The 21326-nt window shown below is 42.4% G+C and overlaps 3 protein-coding genes across 5 annotated transcripts; all 3 read right to left on the bottom strand.

Moving 5' to 3' along the window:
- Positions 1-441: 441 nt before the first annotated feature.
- Positions 442-2572, bottom strand: hoxb5b (homeobox B5b). Its single transcript, XM_061756400.1, has 2 exons — positions 1521-2572; positions 442-1375 (listed from the first exon to the last, which is right to left on the bottom strand). The coding sequence occupies exons 1-2, from the start codon at positions 2146-2148 to the stop codon at positions 1128-1130; spliced, it is 876 nt and encodes a 291-aa protein (XP_061612384.1). The 5' UTR covers positions 2149-2572; the 3' UTR covers positions 442-1127.
- Positions 2573-2702: 130 nt separating this feature from the next.
- On the bottom strand, positions 2703-4630 carry hoxb6b (homeobox B6b). Its single transcript, XM_061756402.1, has 2 exons — positions 4022-4630; positions 2703-3356 (listed from the first exon to the last, which is right to left on the bottom strand). The coding sequence occupies exons 1-2, from the start codon at positions 4473-4475 to the stop codon at positions 3094-3096; spliced, it is 717 nt and encodes a 238-aa protein (XP_061612386.1). The 5' UTR covers positions 4476-4630; the 3' UTR covers positions 2703-3093.
- A 2490-nt stretch (positions 4631-7120) lies between these two features.
- On the bottom strand, positions 7121-20464 carry ttll6 (tubulin tyrosine ligase-like family, member 6). Of its 3 annotated transcripts, none has more exons than XM_061756397.1 (16): positions 20245-20464; positions 19731-19855; positions 18965-19003; positions 18765-18883; positions 18177-18307; positions 17943-18099; positions 17731-17874; positions 17306-17391; positions 16974-17235; positions 16481-16659; positions 16028-16216; positions 13686-13827; positions 12427-12642; positions 12293-12358; positions 9587-9716; positions 7121-8155 (listed from the first exon to the last, which is right to left on the bottom strand). In XM_061756397.1, the coding sequence occupies exons 1-16, from the start codon at positions 20274-20276 to the stop codon at positions 7941-7943; spliced, it is 2232 nt and encodes a 743-aa protein (XP_061612381.1). In that variant the 5' UTR covers positions 20277-20464; the 3' UTR covers positions 7121-7940. The 3 variants fall into 3 exon arrangements, with proteins under 3 accessions (XP_061612381.1, XP_061612382.1, XP_061612383.1); XM_061756398.1 differs by having other exon boundaries at positions 17010-17235; XM_061756399.1 differs by lacking the exon at positions 20245-20464 and having other exon boundaries at positions 18965-19005; positions 19730-19855.
- Positions 20465-21326: the final 862 nt, after the last annotated feature.

The raw sequence follows: 21326 nt of genomic DNA, 5'->3' as shown, positions 1-21326 counted from the left end.
AGATATGAGCGCCCGCGCGCCGCAAGTGCAGCCCGCGCGGTCCCCTCGCACGCCGTTAAGCCGTCACTCTCATTCAAGCCCGCGTGAATTATATTGAACATTGTCTACTCCCCAAAACCATAAAAGCAACTTTATGGAGCTCACGTGACTTTGCAGCGAGTGTTGTGTGTCATATAGGGCCTTTACAATCTTTGCAAAGAGGGATTTTTTTTTGGGGGGTACTTGTACTCGCTTATAAGACAATCTCACGTTCTCTTTTGAGGGATATTTCTCACAACAGAAACATGGAAAACACACGCCCAGAGACGTCTTTCTAACGCGAGGTAAGTCGCTTTTGATTGAAATCAGCTTATTTATTTTTTTTCATTTGATTTTGGTATTTTTTAGCTGCTATTGAACCGGGAAAGAAAAGTGGCAGAAAACTCGCGCGTGAGAGAGAGATAGAGAGAGAAAACTTTTATTTCCAAGCGCTATGAGTTCACGTGTACATACAAAAAGCTTGTTGGCGAGAAGAAAACAAAAGTTGACATCACTGCCTAAAATTTGCACACACACACACACACACGCACACACACACACACACATCGACAGCCTAAACAATCCGAGTATGCACAACAAGTTTTTCTTAATGGGCCCATGTTTACATTCAAATGGCAGCAGCTTTATTTTTTCTTCTTTTTTTCTTCTTCTTCTTCTTCTTCTTATGACATTTTATTTTAAAACACTCCACTTGGAGAAAGAGCTCAAGTTGAAACACGTCCGAGAGAGAAAGACAATTATTAATATTTACATCGATATGACTTGACACCTACACGCTACCACAACTAAAAAGAACCACAGGATACTGCTTTTTGTTTTGTTTTGTTTGTTTTTTTTTTGTTTTTTTTTTGTCTTCTATCACAATAGCATGCTGCAAGGTGCTGCGCTTCAGAGCTTTACAAGTACTCCTTTTATCCCCCCCCCCTCCGTCGTATTATTATTATTATTATTATTATTATTATTATGAATATTATTTTGAGAACGCTTTCACCTCCATAGCAGCGGCGGCAGAGGTTGGCCGGGGGGGGTGTGTGGGGGTGCATGGGGGGTCGGGGGGGGGGGTCGTTGTGGGGGAAGGTGGTTCGGGCTCAGTTGTGGAAGGCGCTGGCGCCCGTCACCAGGCTCATGCTCTTCAGCTTATTGTCCTTCTTCCACTTCATCCTGCGGTTCTGGAACCAGATTTTGATCTGTCTCTCGGAAAGACAAAGCGCGTGCGCGATCTCTATCCGCCTCCGCCGCGTCAGGTAGCGGTTGAAGTGGAACTCCTTCTCCAGCTCCAGCGTCTGGTAGCGGGTGTAGGCGGTCCGGGCCCGCTTGCCGTCCGGTCCGGTCATATCTGCAGGAATTCCAAAATGATAACAATTGTTGTTATTATGATAGGATGCACGAGAGAACGTGCGGGTTGATGCTTGGGCGTGCAAAGTAAAGGTCATAAAGATGTTGGAATTGAAAGGCAGCAGGAGCTGGCTGGTTTTATTTACCGTGGCTGATGTGCAGCTTCCTCATCCAGGGGAAGATCTGCGGCGCGTGGCACTCGTTGGCGGCGGGGGCGGACGAGGTGGCGAGGTTGCCGGGCTCCTGCGCCCGTTGAGCGGTGCCCGAGCCCGAGCCGGAACCTCCGCGGTCCTCGGTCTCGGGAGCGGCGGCGCTCGGGTCGTCGATGTCCGCGAATCCGCCGCCGTTGTTGGCGCTTTTGTTGGCCGCCGAGGACGCGCTCCGGTCGCACGCCGGGGAGGCGCTCTTCACCTCGGCGGCGGCGGCGGCGCACGACGGGGGCGGCGGAGGCTGCGCGGATTCCGGCGACGAGAGCGAGCAGGTGGGCGTCTGGCGGTAGCCGAAGCCCCGGGCGTCCTCGCGCTGCTGCTGCACCGCCCCGAAGTGAACGCCGCCGCCGCCGCCTCCGCCGCCTGCGCCTCCGCCGCCTGCGCTGTTGGCTCGGTTGACGGTTAGGTCCATGCCATTGTAGTTGTAGCCGAAGGACCCGGAGTGCATGGTGCCAGGGTCTCTGAAGGAGCCGCTCACTGCGCCGTTAGTCCCATAATTTAGTAACTGATAGTCGGAGCCATTTGGGTAGCGCCCTGAGAACGAGTTTACAAAGTACGAGCTCATTTGCTTGCTTTTTTAAAGCCTCGATTTGTAGATCTTTGTCGCTATAATCCTTGTGTGCTTGCACGATTTATGGACGCAATCATGAATTATAAGCAATGAAGCCCTACTGTACTTTGCCAGGTATGTCGCCAAATATGGGAGCGCGCTCGGGAATCACGTGCCTTTGTTGACCAGTCGTAAATCCTCACTGATGACTTCAAGAGGTAATTCATGCTCCGCGCTTACAAATGATGACGAAATAATGGTCGTTAGGCTCCAGTCAATGGTGCCTCCCCGCCGCGCGCCCCCGTGCGGCCGCGCGGCCCGACGGCGCCATCTGGCGGCCGGATGCGGAAGCGGCCTCCGGCTGGTCACGGGGAAGTCATCCGTCATTCGCGGAAACATTCGACGACACTTTGGAACCTAACCCCGATTGTTTCAGTCCTCGTGTCATATTTAATATATCAAAAATAAATAGGTGAATAAATAAGGAAATAAAGACACCAGCAGGCTTTCCAACATACATCCAAAAGCTTTTTTTTTTTCCTTTTTTTTTTATTTGTATTTTATATGTACAATTTTTCTCCTGAACAAAATAATTGCATCGAACACGTTACAGCAATAAATAATATCATCATCAAACATCCTCCTCATAATAATAACAACAGTAATGCTGACGTTGTATGTACACGGAAGAAGAACGAGAACAAGAACAAGCACAACAACACGTGCACGAACAAGACTCGAGAGGCCTACAACAAGACGGACGACATGGTCCCAAAAAAGCACTACAAAGTCTGTACATGTTTGCATAGTCTCTAAATCAAGACGGAGCACAGAGAGGTCTAAAAGCAACTATATACTCTACGTAGAGTATATAGCACGCGACACATGAATAATATCTACAACATATTTTGTACACATGGAGTGTCCTTATTATTATGATTTTTTTCTTTTTTTTTTTGTCTAACTCTTCTTCTCCGCCTGCTCCTCCTCCTCCTCCTCGGGCGTCTTTGGCGGGTTGAGCAGCTTGTTCTCCTTCTTCCACTTCATCCTGCGGTTCTGGAACCAGATTTTGATCTGTCTCTCGGTCAGGCACAGCGCGTGCGAGATCTCTATCCGGCGCCTGCGCGTCAGGTAGCGGTTGAAGTGGAACTCCTTCTCCAGCTCCAGCGTCTGGTAGCGGGTGTACGTCTGGCGGCCCCTGCGACCGCTGGTGCCGAACGGGCCTGCACCAACACACACCACATTGGGGTCACTTATTTTATTATTATTTTTTGTAATGTTTTTTTTGGTTTTCTTGTTTCAATACAGCAACAAGACGTGCATTGACGTGCGTATGCAATTTCGTTTATTTAACTTGTTAAAATTGAGACGACAGCTAGACAAGAGCGGTAAAGTCATGCAGAAAATTACCAAACGCAAATATTTCTACGGGCATATTCGCAACATTGTGCAATTGTGCGGTAGTGCGCATGCCTGGTGGTGCTGCATTCATTTTAGAAACACACACACACACACACACACTTCCAGATGAGTCCAACTCTCGTTCTATTCATGTATATATATATATATATATATATATATATATTTAAACAAATGTGAGTTGGTTTCGCATGCATGTTTGAAAAATTCAATCGCAGCATTCAGTACATGTATGGATATATGACGCGTTTTAGTGTGACGTTTTCAGCTACTTTTCAATCGGTTTTTTTGTTCTGTTTTGTTTGTTTGCTTCACTTTTGGTCTTGTAGTCAGGACAACTGTTTGTTTGGCTCTTCATGCAGGCCCGAGTGCGCGCGCGCGTGCGCGACGGTCAGCACGCAGCCTATGTTGCCCGAGGCGCGCAAAGACGCCAAACCGAACCCAAACATGCGCGCGCGGTGCCACTCACCGACCGAGCAGGCGTTCATCCTCTGCATCCAGGGGTAGATGAGCGCGGAGGACTTGTCGTCCACGCTCATGCCCGCGCTCTGCTCCCCCACGCACTCGCCTTTGCGCTGCGCGTGCTCCTGCGCGCCGAAGAGCGGCGGCGGCGGAGGCGGCGGCGCTTCGTCGCGGCCGGAGAAGGCGCACGACCCCTCGGCGTCCTTATAGAAGCCCCCCGCCGCGTTGAAGTCGCACGGAGCCCCGCCGGCGGCCCGGCCGTAGATGGCGGTCTGCTGGTAGTAGGAGGCCGGGTAGACCTTGTCCTGCACGGCGGCGGCGCCTCCATAGGTGGCCGCGCCGGAGTAGTGCCTCAGCGGGTCGCTGTATCCCGACGCGTAGAGGGGGATCTGGCCCAGGAGAGAGTCCTGTCCTCCCGGCAGAGACACGGGGAAAGTTGAGTTGACAAAATAGGAACTCATTGGGTGGACAACGGGGCGCACTCCGGAGGAAAATGATTTGTTGTCTTTTATAGTCCAAGTGCTTTTGCCATTACTTTATCGGAGATTTGCCTTTTGCTGCGAGGAAGGAGGGGGTGGGGTGGGGGGGTTGCGAGGTGCCACTGAACACAGAGGGGAAGTGTACCATCTGATCCACCTCTGGCCAATCACCGGCGTCCGCGCGTGCACGACAGCACCCGTGGGGGCGGGGGGGGGGCTCTTCTCTTGTTGCGCGCACCGGGTCCCGGGTGCCTCCAAGTCAAGTCGCGCGCAGATGATGACGAGACGCGTGGAAACGCGTGACCGTTAACATACAACATCATCATCATCATCATCATCATCATCATCATCACGCCCAACACATTGTAATAACAAATTATATTACAAATTATCACCATCCAATCATCTGCGAGCAACAATCACTCAGCACGCCAATCATGCGCGCCGATCGATGACATCATTAATGACGATTGTGTTTGGTTTGTTTTCCTGATCAATGACGCCAGATTGGACGTTTGCTTCAGTCGTCATCATTTTCGCCCCGAGATGAACTATTGCGATGTTTTAACACTCGCATTCATTTCATCACCGCGCATGCAGATTTGCAAAAAATAAGACATTCAAAAAATAAAACGGAATAGATAAGACAGGCAGACGTTGAGAAAAACGTAAATCTCCCTTGCATCATAAATTCCTGTAGTCATGCATATTAAGTAATGAAACACAAGCGAGCATGTTTTTAAACGGCAACACTCACATTAGGAAGAAAAAAACCAACAACAATAGTTAACGTCAATTTGCTGTGCAAGGCCTCAGCAGCCAAGATGGCGACTGTGACTGCAAAAGCACAAAGAATCAAGTTTTAGATTCATGGTAAACAATCGACACCATTTTTGTGGTTGTCGTATCGGAATGACTCAAAAAGCGTTATTGTCATTTATGTTCATCTTTAAAGAAATACGATAACACCATGCACGTTATTCACTCAATCGTGACTCAACATGATCGTTTTTTTTACATTTTCCGGTTGTTGTTTGAAGTGATGTTTGACTTTACATTTGACATTTATAGCCTCTGGATTTTATTCTGCACTGTGCTTCATCTCAGAGAGAACTATTTGGATTTGATCTGCATTTCTGTTACACATAATCGACAATAAAGCTACTTGAGTGTTGATTTTTCAATTGTTTTTTGTTGTTGTCGTTGTTTGTTTGAACACAACACAAGTAGCGACTACGGTGTATTTAAAAGCAACAAGCTGCACAAATTCCCCAACCTCACGTTCGAACCTCGTCGACAAAGTGGACCTGCGCGTGCACGCCTCACCTGCAGCCCCCCGGGCCGCGCATGCACGTGGCGTTTTATCCACAAATCCTTTTTTTTGTTTTGTTTTGTTTTTTGAAAGGCACTGCAGCATCTTTCTTGCCGCACATACAGCAACATAACAATAAAATCCACACACGCGTACACGCTCAGACATATGCAGGACTCTCTGCTCCCAACATGGCGGCCTTACCTCAGTGCCACATCCATCAGTCGTGCCACCGTGTGCCCCCCACCACTCGGGTCCAGTTTTCCCGAGAAGGTCCAGTAGAATCCCACCATGCAAAGGCCGCCATGACATTTGGAAGTCCAAATCCTCCCGAGGTTTTGCTGCTCCATTTCTGTCCCACGATAATAGCGCACGCAAAAAAAAAATGAAAGAAAAAAGAAAAAAAAGAAGAGCGTGTGCTCTCGGTTCGAAAAGGAGCAGCTGCACGACGAGCTGTTGGGGAACAAGAAGTTGTCATTCTGGCCGTGCACATGATCCCCGGCAGCCAATCCCCGAGCCGCCCGAGTCGTAAAACTTGCAACGGCAAAGTTGTAAATTTTCATAAAGTGCAGCCCTTTAATGCGCGCCATTTTGAGCCTCCTCCAAGCCGGCAAAATCCGATTCAAATGCATAACATGAAAACGTGGAAAATGATGCACTTTTTGGTTTTCCATTTCATTTTCAGCATTCTGCATATACAAACTCACATCGATTATCAACGTGAAAGCTTCCATTTCGGAACTGTGATGTGGAAAACAAAACAAATGTCAAATATTGTAAAGGAGGCAAACGTTAATAATAAAGCCACATTTAAAAACAAAATACTCAGTCTTCGTAAAGCAGTAGGAAGAACTAAAACATTATTTAATCCTTGTCTCAAAAACAGTCACAAAATCCCACTTGTATATTGGCCAGAAATTATTTTTTTCTATTTTTACTTCATAAAAAAATGATAGTTTCGTTTCATTTATTCCCAAATAATAAAATGTTTCCCTTTATAAACATTAACATTTCAGTCCATAAATAATTTCAGTTGGATTCGCATTAAAGTCCCCCTAGATCCCTTCAAAAATATTTTGTTAATAATTCTTCATATTTTGGACTTCTCATTTGGGTCAAATGTCTTTTCCAGCCGTGGGCCGGCATGAAAGAGGATTTCCGGAATTTACACACGCAATAAAACCATAAATTCCTCACACACATTCCCCCTTTGTGTCTCTCTTCGTTTTAAGACCCCCTAAAAACGCAACAGAAAATAATCTGAAAAATGTTTGCAAAGGAAGAAAATACACAATAACATTTCTACAGATTCAAATGTCATTACCATACTTCAGGGTTTATTTTCACAGAGAAACATCCTTATTTTTTCGTTTCCTTATCATGAGTCAAAATACAGACACTCTTATTGTCTTACACAGAAGAATACATTTTAATAAAACAATTTCGTTTTAAGATGGAACATTCAGTAGATATTTACAATCATTTTCTTGGTCCTAATCTCCAGCGTCTGCTTATTTTAAAATACGCTCAAATCTATTTTTGAGCCACCAAAACGTTGACGTGTTGTTGTTGTGGGCAATTTGTCGTGTTTATTTTCAGAGTGCAAACAAAGCAGCTGACAAATGTTGTAAAGTTTTATGGCCTCTGACAAAATGCTGCCACGTGCATTTTCATTTAATACAAAAAGGTCACAGTAAAAAAAAAAAAAAAAAGGCAATATGATACATCAGCTGAAAATTGCTTTAAATATAAAATGTCTTTTTTTTTTTACATTTCAAAAGGTTAATTTTATTGCATTCTTGCAGGTTCTTGAATTAAAAATACCCTTGATGAGGATGTCCCATAAACAATTCATTTTTGTAATTAAATGTAATAGTAAAAGGCCATTGAACGTCAATTCCTGAAGCGTTCATTTGAATTAAATAGGAAATTATAGTCCCAGTGAGAAGTTGATGCCCTGAGGAGATCTGTTTATGTTCAAGTTGGCACCCAAAGTTGAATTCATAGACAAAAAAAAATAAAAAAGTATAAACAAGATCAGGTAGAAATGAATAAAATCTCCTTGCAGTGCTTTTCTACTTTCACAGTTTTGATGCTGGAAATTGTGAACAGCGGCTGGTTTGGGGAGCCCTGGTTCAGGGTCCTTCACCCTGCTGAGGGGGCCATCGGGCGAGGCGAGGTCTCCGGAGCAAAGGGGGGCGCGTGGAGGTGACCAGGAGGCCCTGCAGGTCTGCGGGGTCACGTTGTGTGCAGGGACTACGTCCTTTGGGGACCCTCTTGACGAGGGGGACGCCGCCTTCACGGGCCCGCCGGTCAGGGAGCCTGCTGACGTTTGGCAAGCGCGCGGGGCCTGCAAATACGAGTACACAAGCAGGGAAGCTTCAGTCACTTCACGGAGAGATATTCCCAGTACAACGAACGCAAACACCACAAATACTCCATTACTGTTCTTAAGTATTTTTGAAGGTATTAACTATTTTTATGACAACATTTTTACTTTTACCATTTGAAAAGATGTACTTTTGTCAAAATTGGCTATAGCTTTTAACTTAAAAAAAAGGCAGAGAGAGAGAGGTAAAGTTAACCCTGGTTGAGAACTTGATTAAAATATTCTAAACGTAAACCCAATAATGACTATGATAACAGATTCAGAGAAACAAGATATTCCCCATCCATGGCCTTATATCAGAGATTCATGGCAAATGTGTTATGTCTTGTGTCAGCCTAAAACAACAACAGCTTCTGACGTTCTAAACTTATTATCTGGGGAATTATTTTTATTTTTTTAATCTTATTTGGCATTTTGTTTTTGTTTTGCTGGTGCAGGACATGTCAGTTCAGTCCTGATTATCCTGTCAGAATTTAGCTTGCATTCTAAAAAAATAAAGGCTCTACATAGTAACCAGATGCAGTTCTTCGGCTACATATTGTAACGACCTTTGGGAATTAAGTAGCACCTGATCGATTAATCGGTCAATCAGCAAAAATCTGTATTTTATTTCATTTAAAAAAAATATATTAACACATCACAACATAAGATAATGATATTTAAACCAAATGTTTTTTTTTTTTTAAACAATGTTTTTTAAATCGGCAAAAATCTGCAAATAATCGGCCGATTTTTGCCAGTTTTTCTCTGTTGTAAAGTTAAACAAATACTAAAAGATACAGTATTGTAAAACAGTCAAATGTTCTGTCTTTAATTCATCTATTACTGTAAGCGTTAAGGGACCCAAAAACAAGTTATTTCATTTTTTTAAACGAACCAGCCGATAAATCGGTTATCGAAATTTGATTCTGCCAAATACTGGAATCGGCAGCAGTCTAAAAAAAAATAAAAAAATCCAGATCGGTCGGACCGTACTATTTACAGCAGGATACTCATCCTTAGTGGTTCTAAAACCAACTATTATCCAATGGTTTTAAATAGTACCATGAGAACTAAATGGTTCTTAGATATTAATAGTAACATATTATCTAAATAACTTCATTGTGGTACACTGAATCCTGGAACCATAGAACAATCACCTTTCTAAAACAAAAACAAACGGCAATGAACCCCTAATGCGATTTTTTGTATTGCATATAATGAACAATAAATATAGATATTTACTTTTGCATAGTCTGTACCTGTAACGTCCTTGTAAAGGAGTTGAATCAGTACTTGTACTTTTAACCAGAGTCTTGTCTAAGCATACAACAAGACTTACGTACAGAGTGTTGAGTACTTTTGCCACCTCTGAATATTCCTCCCAGTGCAGGAAGTCCCTCAGGTGCTTACCTGGCCCCGGGACCCTCTCAGCACTGATGGTCCATCCTTTGCCTTCAACTTTGTGGCGGCCTTCTGTCTCGAGCTGCAGGCAGCCTGGAGTGTGGAAATTCCTGAGTGCGCTCGAAGGCCTCAGCGAGCTCTGCAGGGACAACGAAACACGCTTCAATTTTATTCCTCAGATTCAACTCGACCAATCAGTAGCCCAGTGCGATCTTTACTTGTTTCAACCAATCAGTGGCCCGGTGCTATCTTAAAGAGTTTATTCATTCTGTGACCAAAAGAGAATGTAAAGAAATAAACTGGTTCTATAAAGTGTACTTATGTACTCACAGCAGTATATGTGTGCCTTTGTCATTTGATATTTGTGTGTGTAATGTCCTGTTCAATAAACAGCTGAAAGTGCATCGGTGACAGTGGTTCTCTTTGCCCTACCTGAGTTGTGCCCTCTTTGTTTCAACACACAGCACAAAAATCATAAAATCGACCAAGCGACGGCTCCTAACTCAAAAGTTGCAGCACTCGTAAGTCAAGGTGCACTATACAGCAAGTCAACAGTTTTAAGGGCCATGATGCCAGCTCATCCATTTGGGATGTTTTTTTGATTCCACATTTATAACATGTTTTGCTATTACAGAACTCAATGAAGATCGGAATTATGGTAATATGTATTTTACATGTGCAACAGCTAATTGATTAATCAAACTAATCAATTATCAAATTAATAGACAACTATTTTGATCGATCGATTGTTTAGCGCCATTGCGCGTCGACTTTACTGTGAAGTTAAATCATCTCCGATTTCTGTAGTCCTCCATGAAAGCAAACCGATTATGTTGATGTTTAATCAAAATCAGATATTTGCCAACATCTGCTTTTACTTTGGAATCAACATTTCCCCAGATTTTCTGACGTGTTACGGACCAAACCAGTAACTGAATTATAATCAAATGATGGAAAAAAATAATAGTTTGAACTAATGTGAAAATATATATATATATATATATATATTTTTTTTACAGCCACAGAATGAATAACCTGTAACTGACATGTAGTTGAACCCGAAGCAGCTTCAGAAGTTCTCGTAGCCCTTCGCATTTATCAGTACCCAGGAAGTAGCTCTCAAGTTTCAAAAAGGTTGGTGAGTACAACATCACTCCCTCCTGTGTGATATGGCTAATTAAACAATACCAAATAAACAACAATAATCATTTCATTCACAGTAATCGTGGTAAAAAATAGTTTTGCAATAAACTAATGCAAAGTACATTTTTATAGATGGAATAATCGTTAGAAGCCTCAATTCTAAAAATATTCGATAGCTGTAGCCCTATATATTTTCTGCAATAATACTATGTATTGGAAAAAAAAACAGCAATTTAATAATACAAGAATACAACGAATCCAATAGCTAAAAAAATTGGAGGTCTGTATTTCCTTAAAAAAAAAAAACATCTTAACCAGTTGGTATAAGACTCATATTTGAAAAACTATTGATTTTTGGTAGAGCTGCCCAAGGGAAATATAAAATGCAAAGAGAATATTTTTTTTTTTTGTGGTTTGAGGATCAATCTGATAAAAACACATTATCCAGGTGAAGAAACAACTGTGAAAGTATTCTTTTCTTTAAAAGGACACAATTTAAAGTTCCATTTCAGCGGCGTAAATAATCCTGCACATGCACACACATTTATTTCGAAACCAAACCAACGGAAACATTTGCAAGCTCTGAAAGCCACGCCCAAACCACAGGTGGCGCTATAATGCAGATTTATGAGCACATTTAAGAACGGGGAGGGGGGCGGGGGGGGGGGGGGGGGTGACGGGTAACCTACGGCCAGTGGGCCACATACCGCCTGCCTGCCACACTAAAAAAACAAAACAAAAACTTATATATTTTTTAAGATGAGCAGCATGAGATACATACTTCCTGGACATTGCAATGTTGAAAATGTTACATATCTACACTCAATCTTATGCATATGAATGTAAGTCCCGTACACTATAGTAATATCCATATTTTTACCTCTCAATTTGCACTCAAAACTGGCTGGAGAATGGGAATATGTTTACATATACAATTCATTTCAGTGTGTTTTAATTCCATGTAGAAAAGAACAATTATGCATATGTTATAGCAGTATATATATTTAATGTATCATATTGTATATCACTGTCAATGTTATACTTCCCACTTTGAGCTCATTATACAAACATTACTATAACATGATTAGACTATATTTACTTACATACACTAACATACAACATCTTAACCACTATTGAATACATTTCTTTGATTACAATCAGATTTATTTTAATACCTCCTCAATGCTGCTCTTTGTATTTATGTGCACTCTCTTGGTTGTACATAAATTATTAATACCTATCTATACATCTTACTAAAATCAATTAACACAAAATTTCACAGTACACAATAACATAAAAATGTATTATTGCCCACATTAAACTTGGATAAAAAAATATAATAAAAATAAATAAATATATATATATATATATATATATATATATATATATATAATGTTTCTGATTAAAACAATGCCTGTGTGTGAACATGCACAAAAGACTATGTATTATAATAAAGGCTTTAGATTTTAGGGACTCAAAATAATGTGTGTGTGAACATACACAAAATATGTATTCCATGCATTTAAATAAACTATTAAATTATTTTTCTCTCTTTTTTTGTCAGTCACGCACCTGTCTGGATGTCAGAATGCAGGCCGACGTCTTGCTTTTTTCAGAAATGGGCGTCAAAGAGTGCAGCTGCAGAGAAAAGTCAAGGTTAGTCAACGTTGACGTTTTGGCGAGGCGTTCACGGACAAATCAGTCACCGTTAAAAGCCTCCCGGCGGCCGGCGGCCCCTGCTGGCGGGGCCCGTCGTCGTCATGGCCCTCCAGCTGCAGCAGCTGGCGGATGTGCTGGACCAGGCCCAGGTCCAGCAGCAGCTTCTTCCTTTGGATCAGCGCCTTGACTCGCTCCTCTTCCTCCTCTTCATCATTCCCATCTTCCAGCTCACAGGTTTGGACTGCAGCAGGAGGCTTGAGGAGCTAAACAAATTTGTTTTTATGAGCCGAGTTGCACATATATCAGCAATAATCACTGCACAAGTACGTGGCTTGTCGTGACCTGACATGGAATATTTGTTAAATTGTGGCCGTAACATACCCATTTGTACGTTGAATATTGTTCCCATGAACAAATTGAGTAAACAATTGCTCAAAATAATTTCTGGTCATGAAATACTAAATTGTGGCCACAATTCTGTATCAGAAATACGTATAATAATGTGTGCACAAAATACAAAATGGCTGCCACGAAAGACAAAACTGTGGCCACAATATGCAAATTTTGGCTATGAAATACGTATAAGGTGTGCACGATTTTAAATTGAGAGCACCTTCGCAACAGGCCATGTCTTCTTCCTCAGTTTCTAGAGAAGGTGCGTTCCATTTGCTTAGTTTGTCGCCACAAAGATACTAATTAGTGGCCGTGTGTGCACGAAATAACAAATTAGTATTTCATACACACGGCCACAAATGAGTGTGTGGAATTTGTGGCCAAGAAGTTTCTAATTTGAGGCCACAAAATCGCTCTAACTTGCATCCAAAATACTAAATTGTGGCCACGCAATAGGGATAACATGCGCACAAAATACTCATTTGTGGGTTTATTATCATTCCCATGCACAACTCTGGGTGAACAAATGGAGCACCTTCGCTAGAAACTGAAAGCTTAAATTTCTTCTACCTTACAATATCTAGAGAAGGTGGTGGTGGTCCATTTGCTTACTCAACTATCCAGGAATGACAAAATATATATATTTTTAATTTTGTGCTCGCAAATGTTTCATAGCCTCAAATGATACATTTTTGTGCCCATTATATCTGTATTATGGCCATATTTAAATTCCCCCCACACCCCCCAATGTCATGTCTGGGGCTCTGTACATTTGCATGTGGCGGCACTAAAAATGTGCAAGCATCATCTGGCTCATTTGAATGCTGCCAGTGGGGTCAAAGAGGAGGCCACCAATTCATCCTGGGACAAAAGAGCGTCAGGACGCCCTCTCGCGGCGGCTTCTGGCCCTCACCGGGTGGGTGACGGGGGGTTTGCGTGGTGCCGGTCGAGGTTTAGGGCGTTGGGGGCGCTCCCCTGCCGTTTCCCCCTGAGTGTCCCGATGCCGGGCGACGGTCACGTCCCGCTGCTTGTCACGCAGCTCCTGCAGTTGTTGCCTACCAAGGACAGCAAAGTGCTACATCAGCCTCAATTCTGATAATATTTCAATTGGAATACAATATAATAATGATAAAACATGAACATGACCCAAAAGTGAATTAACTATGTTAGGAAACTTTGAATTAAAAGTTTTTTTCCCCGCTTTTTAAATTTATATTGCTAATAATAAATAAATGGATATGAAAATATTTTACAAGCTGCAAGCAGGTGGGGGGGGGGCAACTTGGGCTCAAGGGGCACATTTAGATTTTTTAAAATATTTATGCAATATAGTTTGTTAATTGTTTTTGTTTTATTATTTAAAATTAATTTACACATTCTTAAATCAACCAATTACTTTTTTTATTAAAGAAACAATAATTCATTATCATTTTAGTATAATTCATATTCTATATTCATATTCTAACCCTAACCCTATTTAATTAACCAATTATGTACTATAGTAATTCTATAAAGAAAAAAAAACAATTATTCTCATTTTTAAATTGTGTAACTTAGAATTACTTTCAGGTTTTTAGTTTATTTGTAATTTATTAAATTATACTAAACCGATTATTTACAGCAGTAATACTATTTTGATAATTTTCATCGTTTCATGTTTTAATTAATTTAGTTATACCGAATGACTGTAATTTCTCATGTATAATGCGGACCCATTTATAATACGCATCCCCAAAGTTGACTTAAAAAATCTGGAAAACGCTTCTACCTATGTATAATGCATTTTTAGAATGCATGATTTTGATTCTACCCATATGATCAAAACATGAAGTATTATCTGTATTTTTTAGGTTTTTCTCAAAGCATTATTCTGAAGTTAAGCACTTTATTTGAACACATAATACTTTCATTTACTTCCTCTTATTTTGAAATTCACAGCCCTAATTTTATTTAGTAAAGTAGAAAACACACAGTTGTACTCATATGTTTGATTATCCAGGCAGAATTTGTAAGGTGGGCACAATTCTTTAAAGAAAACATGAAGGACCATTCGAAACACATTTTATTTTATTTTAATGGGATTCAAATTAAACGGTCAAGCATTTCAGAAAAGCATTATCATGAAACAAAACATAACCATAAATAAATTAATGGTTGTTGTTCAGTCATCAGTCACATTAAAAAAAAAATTAAAAAAACCAAAACTATATTTTGGCGGCACGGTAGACTGGTTAGAGCGTCTGCCTCACAGTTCTGCGGACCGGGGTTCAATCCCCGGCCCCGCCTGTGTGGAGTTTGCATGTTCTCCCCGTGCCTGCATGGGTTTTTCCTCCGGGCACTCCGGTTTCCTCCCACATCCCAAAAACATGCATGTTAGGTTAATTGACGACTCTAAATTGCCCGTAGGTGTGAATGTGAGTGCGACTGGTTGTTTGCTTGTATGTGCCCTGCGATTGGCTGGCAGCCAGTTCAGGGTGTACCCCGGCTCCTGCCCCATGATGTCTGGGATGGGCTCCAGCACGCCCGCTACCCTAGTGAGGAGAAGCGGCTCAGAAAATGGATGGATGGAAAACTATATTTCACAAATTCTGCCAGGGTATGTAAACCTATGAGCACAACTGTACATATATGCAGTCATACGTACCGCTGTCATATTGGAATGAAAGTGTAGGCTATACCTTTTTTATAACCACTAGGTGGCGGTGGCATATTTAGAATGAAAGTGTACATTTATAAAATGTGAAAGTTTTTTTCCCATTTGCCTGTATTGCACTATTGACTTTTGACAATTTTTTGGGGTAAAGAATGCGCATTATACACAAGAAATTACGGTAACCATCATACAATTTTAAAACATTGAAAGTATATGTAAAACATTTTATTTTACTTGTTTTATTTTATGTTTCACGATAAATCAAGGAGCCAATTATTTTATGAGAATACTGTATCTGAATGAAAAATAAATTAGAAAATGAATGCCAGGGACAAGAGAAATGAAGCGTATACCAGAAGGGGAAAAAAAAAACTAGGAGCAAAACCTTTTTTGAACATTGCCATTGTCATTATTTAAATCAGAAATTGGATTCATCCATCCATCCATTTTCTGAGCTGCTTCTCCTCACTAGGGTCGCGGGCGTGCTGGAGCCTATCCCAGCTTTCAGAAATTGGATTTTGTGGCAAACATTTTATTTTATTTTAAGGCCATATGGCCCAGCACTACACCCAGATGGTGGCAATTTCTTGGATAGGAAGTACCTGGCACACTCCTGTCGGGCTCTGGAAGCTTCCGTGGCCTGTACCAGCGTGCTTCCCTGTGTGAAAAACTTGTCGTACTTGTCTCCGCCCTCTCTGGGGAAGATCCTCCTGAAGCCTCCTAGATGTTTGCTCTCGTACATGTCCATCTGCTGGGCCGAGGCCGCATGGGACTGGCGCAGCTCCTCGGCCCTTCGAAATCAAACACAAAGCAGAGGTGGGGGACTCGAGTCACAGCAGACTTGAGTCGGCAAGCTCCAGCCGTAGGCCGCCCACAATAAAAGGCCAATCTAAAATGTGCAGTTTCACTGTCCTGAGTTCAGCTCATGCCAAATGGGAACAAAAACAAAAGTGTGCTGCTAGTATTTTTGTGCAGTGTATGTGACTTACTCCCACCTCTAACATAAAAAACTCAGGAGCATAAAACAAAACATGGGCATTTGAGAGGAGTCTCACCTTGCTGCTTTGGACGGGTTCTCCTGTAGACGCTCCTTGGAGAGCCTGCGCTCCTCCTTGGTGATCCTGCTCCTTTTGCAGGCGTTCAGGTTGATGAGCAACAGCGTGTCCAGCAGCAGAGTGTCCTTCACCTCGCGGTCCAGCTGCGAGTCGGTGGTGAAACTCGGCGAGTGGTTCACCTGCCAACATCACACAAATTAGCTCATGCTCATCAAATGGTGGTTCATTGTTGTATTTGCTTGTTGTCGTCCAGCCAAGTGGTAGCAAAAAACATGTTAGCATTCTTAGGTAGGACTGAGCAAGAACCTAGTTGAACTTCACAAAACAGAATGCTGCAGCTTTACATTTTGTGAAAGCATGGTTCTAAACATTGGGAAACAGCTCTCTCACTGTTGTTTCTCGTGTAAAGTAAAGGTGAGACCTCCCAAAAATATTTGCAACTTGAACGCACATGTCCCTGGTCAAAAGTGTTCAACGTGGAAATTAAACTCACAATTTTTTGGGGGGAGTGTAGAGGTGCTGGCGGTACCTCGAGCAGCCAGGGCCGTAGGCGGTGATCCAGCAGGACGTCAAAGCCGAGGATCTCGAAGCAGACGCTAGCGGCGGCGTGGTTGGGGAAGCACGTGCGGTAGTTGTGCTTGAGGACTGGCTGCACAACGATCAGCGTCTTGATGATCAGGTCCTCGATGTCGCCCCACAGCTTGGCCGTGTCGGCGCGGGCCACCTCCAGCTGCCGGATGAGCGTCGTCAGCTTCCTGGAGTAACCAGAACCGGATTGATGAAAACTTTTCTTGTGTTTTACGTCACATTACCATGGCAACGCACCGCTTGCTACCCGTGTTGTCATCACGAATGAAGTTTTCCTTGTGCTTGTTGATGGAGTAGTTGGTAAGATGCATGCACACTTCGTCCTGATAAAGAGAAACCGAAAGTTACGAAACCACACTTAGGTTAACACGTCTGCCTCATAGTTCTAAGGTTCGAGGTTCAAATCTGAGTTCTGGACTTTCTGTGTGGAGTATGCACGTTCCCCTCTATTGGAATAGACTGATGGGAATAAATAAATACAGTTTCATGGAACCAATATTCGAATTTAGATGATGAGCTTCATAAATGAAGGTCAGTACTTCTGATAGTGTTTAGGCCAGCAGAGAAGGCTATGCTGGCCCACCACTGCAATGTCATGATAATACCAATAGTGTCAGTGTAATGGTGATATTAATGATGTAGTTAAGGCCTTCTGTCCTCACCATGTTGCTGTGCGCTGGTTCAGTGTACATGGTGGTGCAGAAGCGGGCCAGCCCCTCCTTGAACAGGAAGATCCTTAGCGGGTCACATGACGTCACCAGCACATAGATACGCAAGTCGAACTTGTAGCCGTCCATCACCAAAGGCTGAATTCAAGACGGGACAGATTAAGTGTATTCGACTGAGTCTCACCTCTGATGTGTTGAGCACCCACCCTGGTGATGTAGAGCTGAGAGATCATGTGTTCTCCGGGCTGAATATCTCGACTGGACCTGGTGATGAAGATGCCCCGTCCTTGACAGCCAGAGTCGGGCTTGCAGATGAAGGTGGCGTGCTTTTTGACGCGCGTGTACGCTTGGAAGTCGCAGTAGCTGGAAAAGAACAAAAATAATGAAGGTGCCTCCAAGACAAGCGCTGCTTTTGCGGTGTAGATAACAAACAAACGCACTCTGCGGGAAGGCACCACGTCCTGGGAAAGATGTTGTAGTCTTTAGGGAAGAGCTTCAGCATGCGGTTCAAGTTCCTGGCCAGAGTGTCTTTGCGGCAGATCTCGATCATCCCGGGGAAATGATTGATCTTCTGGAAGGCACCAAACACAGGCGAAGGTTCTTTGGAGGACGACATTGCAACTAGAAGCTACAATTCTATCAGAAATGGTGATAAATGAATGAAACCAGTCCAGGGTGTACCCCGCCTCTCGCCCAAAGTCAGCTGGAATAGACTCCATTTTACCTGTGACCCTAGTGAGGATAGATCTGATAGAAAATGCATAGATGCAGGGAATTCTTAGAGATGTCATGGATCTGAGATGAGGATTATAGTGCTGATGAATACATCGTAGCCAACTTTTGACCCCAGGTGTGCTTCCAAGCTGCAAATGTTTTGCCCCCTAGGGCTTGTCAGTTTCTACAGCTATGAGGCAATGCTGTGACATCATTGGGTTTCTACCTTTGACATATCAACCTTGGAAGGAATCACTGGATTACCCATTTCAAATTTTGACTTTGTTCCTTCGAAACATTTCCGGCAAGACTACCTGGTACTGCTTCATGGCCTTCACCCTCTCCAGTGACACGGAGCAGTCGGACCACATCAGCGTCCAGTCGTCTCCTTCCGTCTGCACTTTAAGGCCGTAGCGACGAGCGGCGCGCCGCACTGACATACAAAATACACACCTGTGTATTAGCGTGTATAGAAGATGTATTCAGTTGTCCGTGTGATGTATTCTAAACATACCGCTTTCGTACTTGCAGTTGGTCAAATTGATGCACACTCATCTGGAAGAGAGGAAAAGACACACAGGGACAGAACAGCCTCTTCCCCGTCTGTATGACGACTATGACATGTACATTGCATCCAGAAAGTTTTCACACCTCACTTTTTCCACATTTGCTATGTTAGTCTTAAACCGAAATGGATTCAATTAACCTTATTTCATCAAAATTCTACACATGTACAGCAGCCCATAATGACAATGAAATCTGTTCCTGGAGACAATCCTGTCTCGGAGGTCTACAGACAATTCCCTTGACTTCATGCTTAGTTTGTACTCTAACATGCACTCTCAACTGTGGGACCTTATAAGGACAGGTCCAGTCAACTGCATTTAACCTGTAGAAACATCTTGAGGATGATCAGCGGAAACAGGATGTACCTGAGCTCAATTGTCACCTCAATGGCAAATAATTTGAATCCTAATGTTTTATTTTATTGAAAATAACTTTTTCAGAACTACATGCCTTGTTTTTTTTTTTTAATATATGACTTAAAAAATATACACAACTTTTCTTAAATATACAACTTTTCAAAAATATATATTATGCAACTTTTTTTTGTAAATATGCAACCTTTCCCCCCAAAATATCCAACTTTTTCAAAAACATGCTGTATCACGGTAACTTTAGTTTTCACCTTAGTAAAGGTATAGAGTACATCCATAAAATATGGGAAAATACTTTCCGAATGCACTGTACGAGAGCATCCGTTAAGGAGGTGCAGTACCTCCTCTTTGGCCTGCTTCGCCTCTTGTGGACATTCCCTGGTGTGCAGCCTGATGTGATTTGGGTTAGGGTGATGTTTGCTGCTTGTCCTTCATTCTGCTGCTTGTCTCCACATGGCCCAGTCATCCTCAACACACAAATGTGACAAATTAAACTCTACATGCCAGAATATGAGCCTGGTGGGTTTTGTATTCGACATTGTCAGAGAAGTATTAATTAGGTAGAGGAGGCATTTAACAATATGTATTACTGAACCTTTAGCTAAGTAAGGTAACCGACATACTGTATTAGAGAGAGCTCTCAGTATGATGTAAGGCAGTTGTACAAGTGCAATAATACACAGATATTGTTTAATGAATAGCTGTCTGACTACATAATTTGTGTGCATCAAAACTGCAAAAAGTACATCAGCAATATTATGGAGACTACATTAAATTCCAAGTGTTTAGGGACGAATGACTTCTAATTTTACAACGATCCCACTGAAATGTTAACGATGAAGAGAGGTGTTCTTACTGCGAATCCTTAATGGAGGCTAGGCGCGGCATTGGGGGGCATTGCAGGTACACTGTGGGCCAGGTCGGGGTGCCAGGTGTCAGTGTTGGGATCCAATGATGCGGATAATCCTCAGCGTCACTTTTGGCCCAGTCAGCCTGTCATGCCATTTGCTGTCTTTTGTTACCGCTGCACCTTCAACACTCAGAGCGAACTAAATAAACTCAGTTTGATTTTAGCTTGACCTAAAATGTGAAAAATAAAAAAAAAGGCACAGTTATTAAATAAATGTGCACTGCTGTATTTTAGAATAAGCTAATTAAAATAAATACATTATGTTTTTAAGAATCATAAGACAAAATAAATTACATTAAATTTAGATTAAAATTTGAACAAATAAAATGCACCATTATTAAATTCAGTGTTTACTCAGCTGTATATACTATATATAATAATAGTAAGACCTAATTAAAAATAAATAAATGTAATTAAAATAAGATGAAATGATTTGTGTTCCAGCTTCAACTTAAATGTTCATAGATGATTGATTTATTTCAGCATCCAAGTGACCTTGTGGTGTGTGTTTCTCAGCAACTTGCCTTCGCCTGCGTGGCTGAGCTGGCACCAGGGAGGATGCCAAACTGCATCAAGATGAAGCCCTGAGCCACAGTCTCCAGGAGAAATAGAAGCAGGCGTCATGTTTCATGACGAGCTCGGTCCAGATGGGGCATCGCTGGGATCTGGCGAGCAATTAGAAAGTGTCGGAAAAAATCTGATCTTTGTGTACTTGACGGGAGAGATAACGAATCTTAATCCTGACGTTTGTTCAATCAAACTGGAGTCTACGTGTGAGCGTCTGGATGTGAGTTGTGGCCTACAGTAGCTCCTTGTGAGTGTCCTCATTTTGCATTGGTGTGTTTATCCAATTCGATGAGCGGCTCAAAAGTGCATCAGCAACTGTGGCTCTCTTTGCCCACGTGCGAGGGCATTACAGTAACTTAATCGCTGAATTTATTTTCACTTAATTCGAGCAGCGGCGTAGCTGAAGCATATGAAAATAAGTTTAAAAAGTTATTCAATATTTGTTAACATGTACAACAATC

Source organism: Phyllopteryx taeniolatus, chromosome 19, assembly GCF_024500385.1.
Source record: "Phyllopteryx taeniolatus isolate TA_2022b chromosome 19, UOR_Ptae_1.2, whole genome shotgun sequence".
NCBI lineage: Eukaryota > Metazoa > Chordata > Actinopteri > Syngnathiformes > Syngnathidae > Phyllopteryx > Phyllopteryx taeniolatus.
This window is presented reverse-complemented; position numbering and strand designations above follow the sequence as displayed.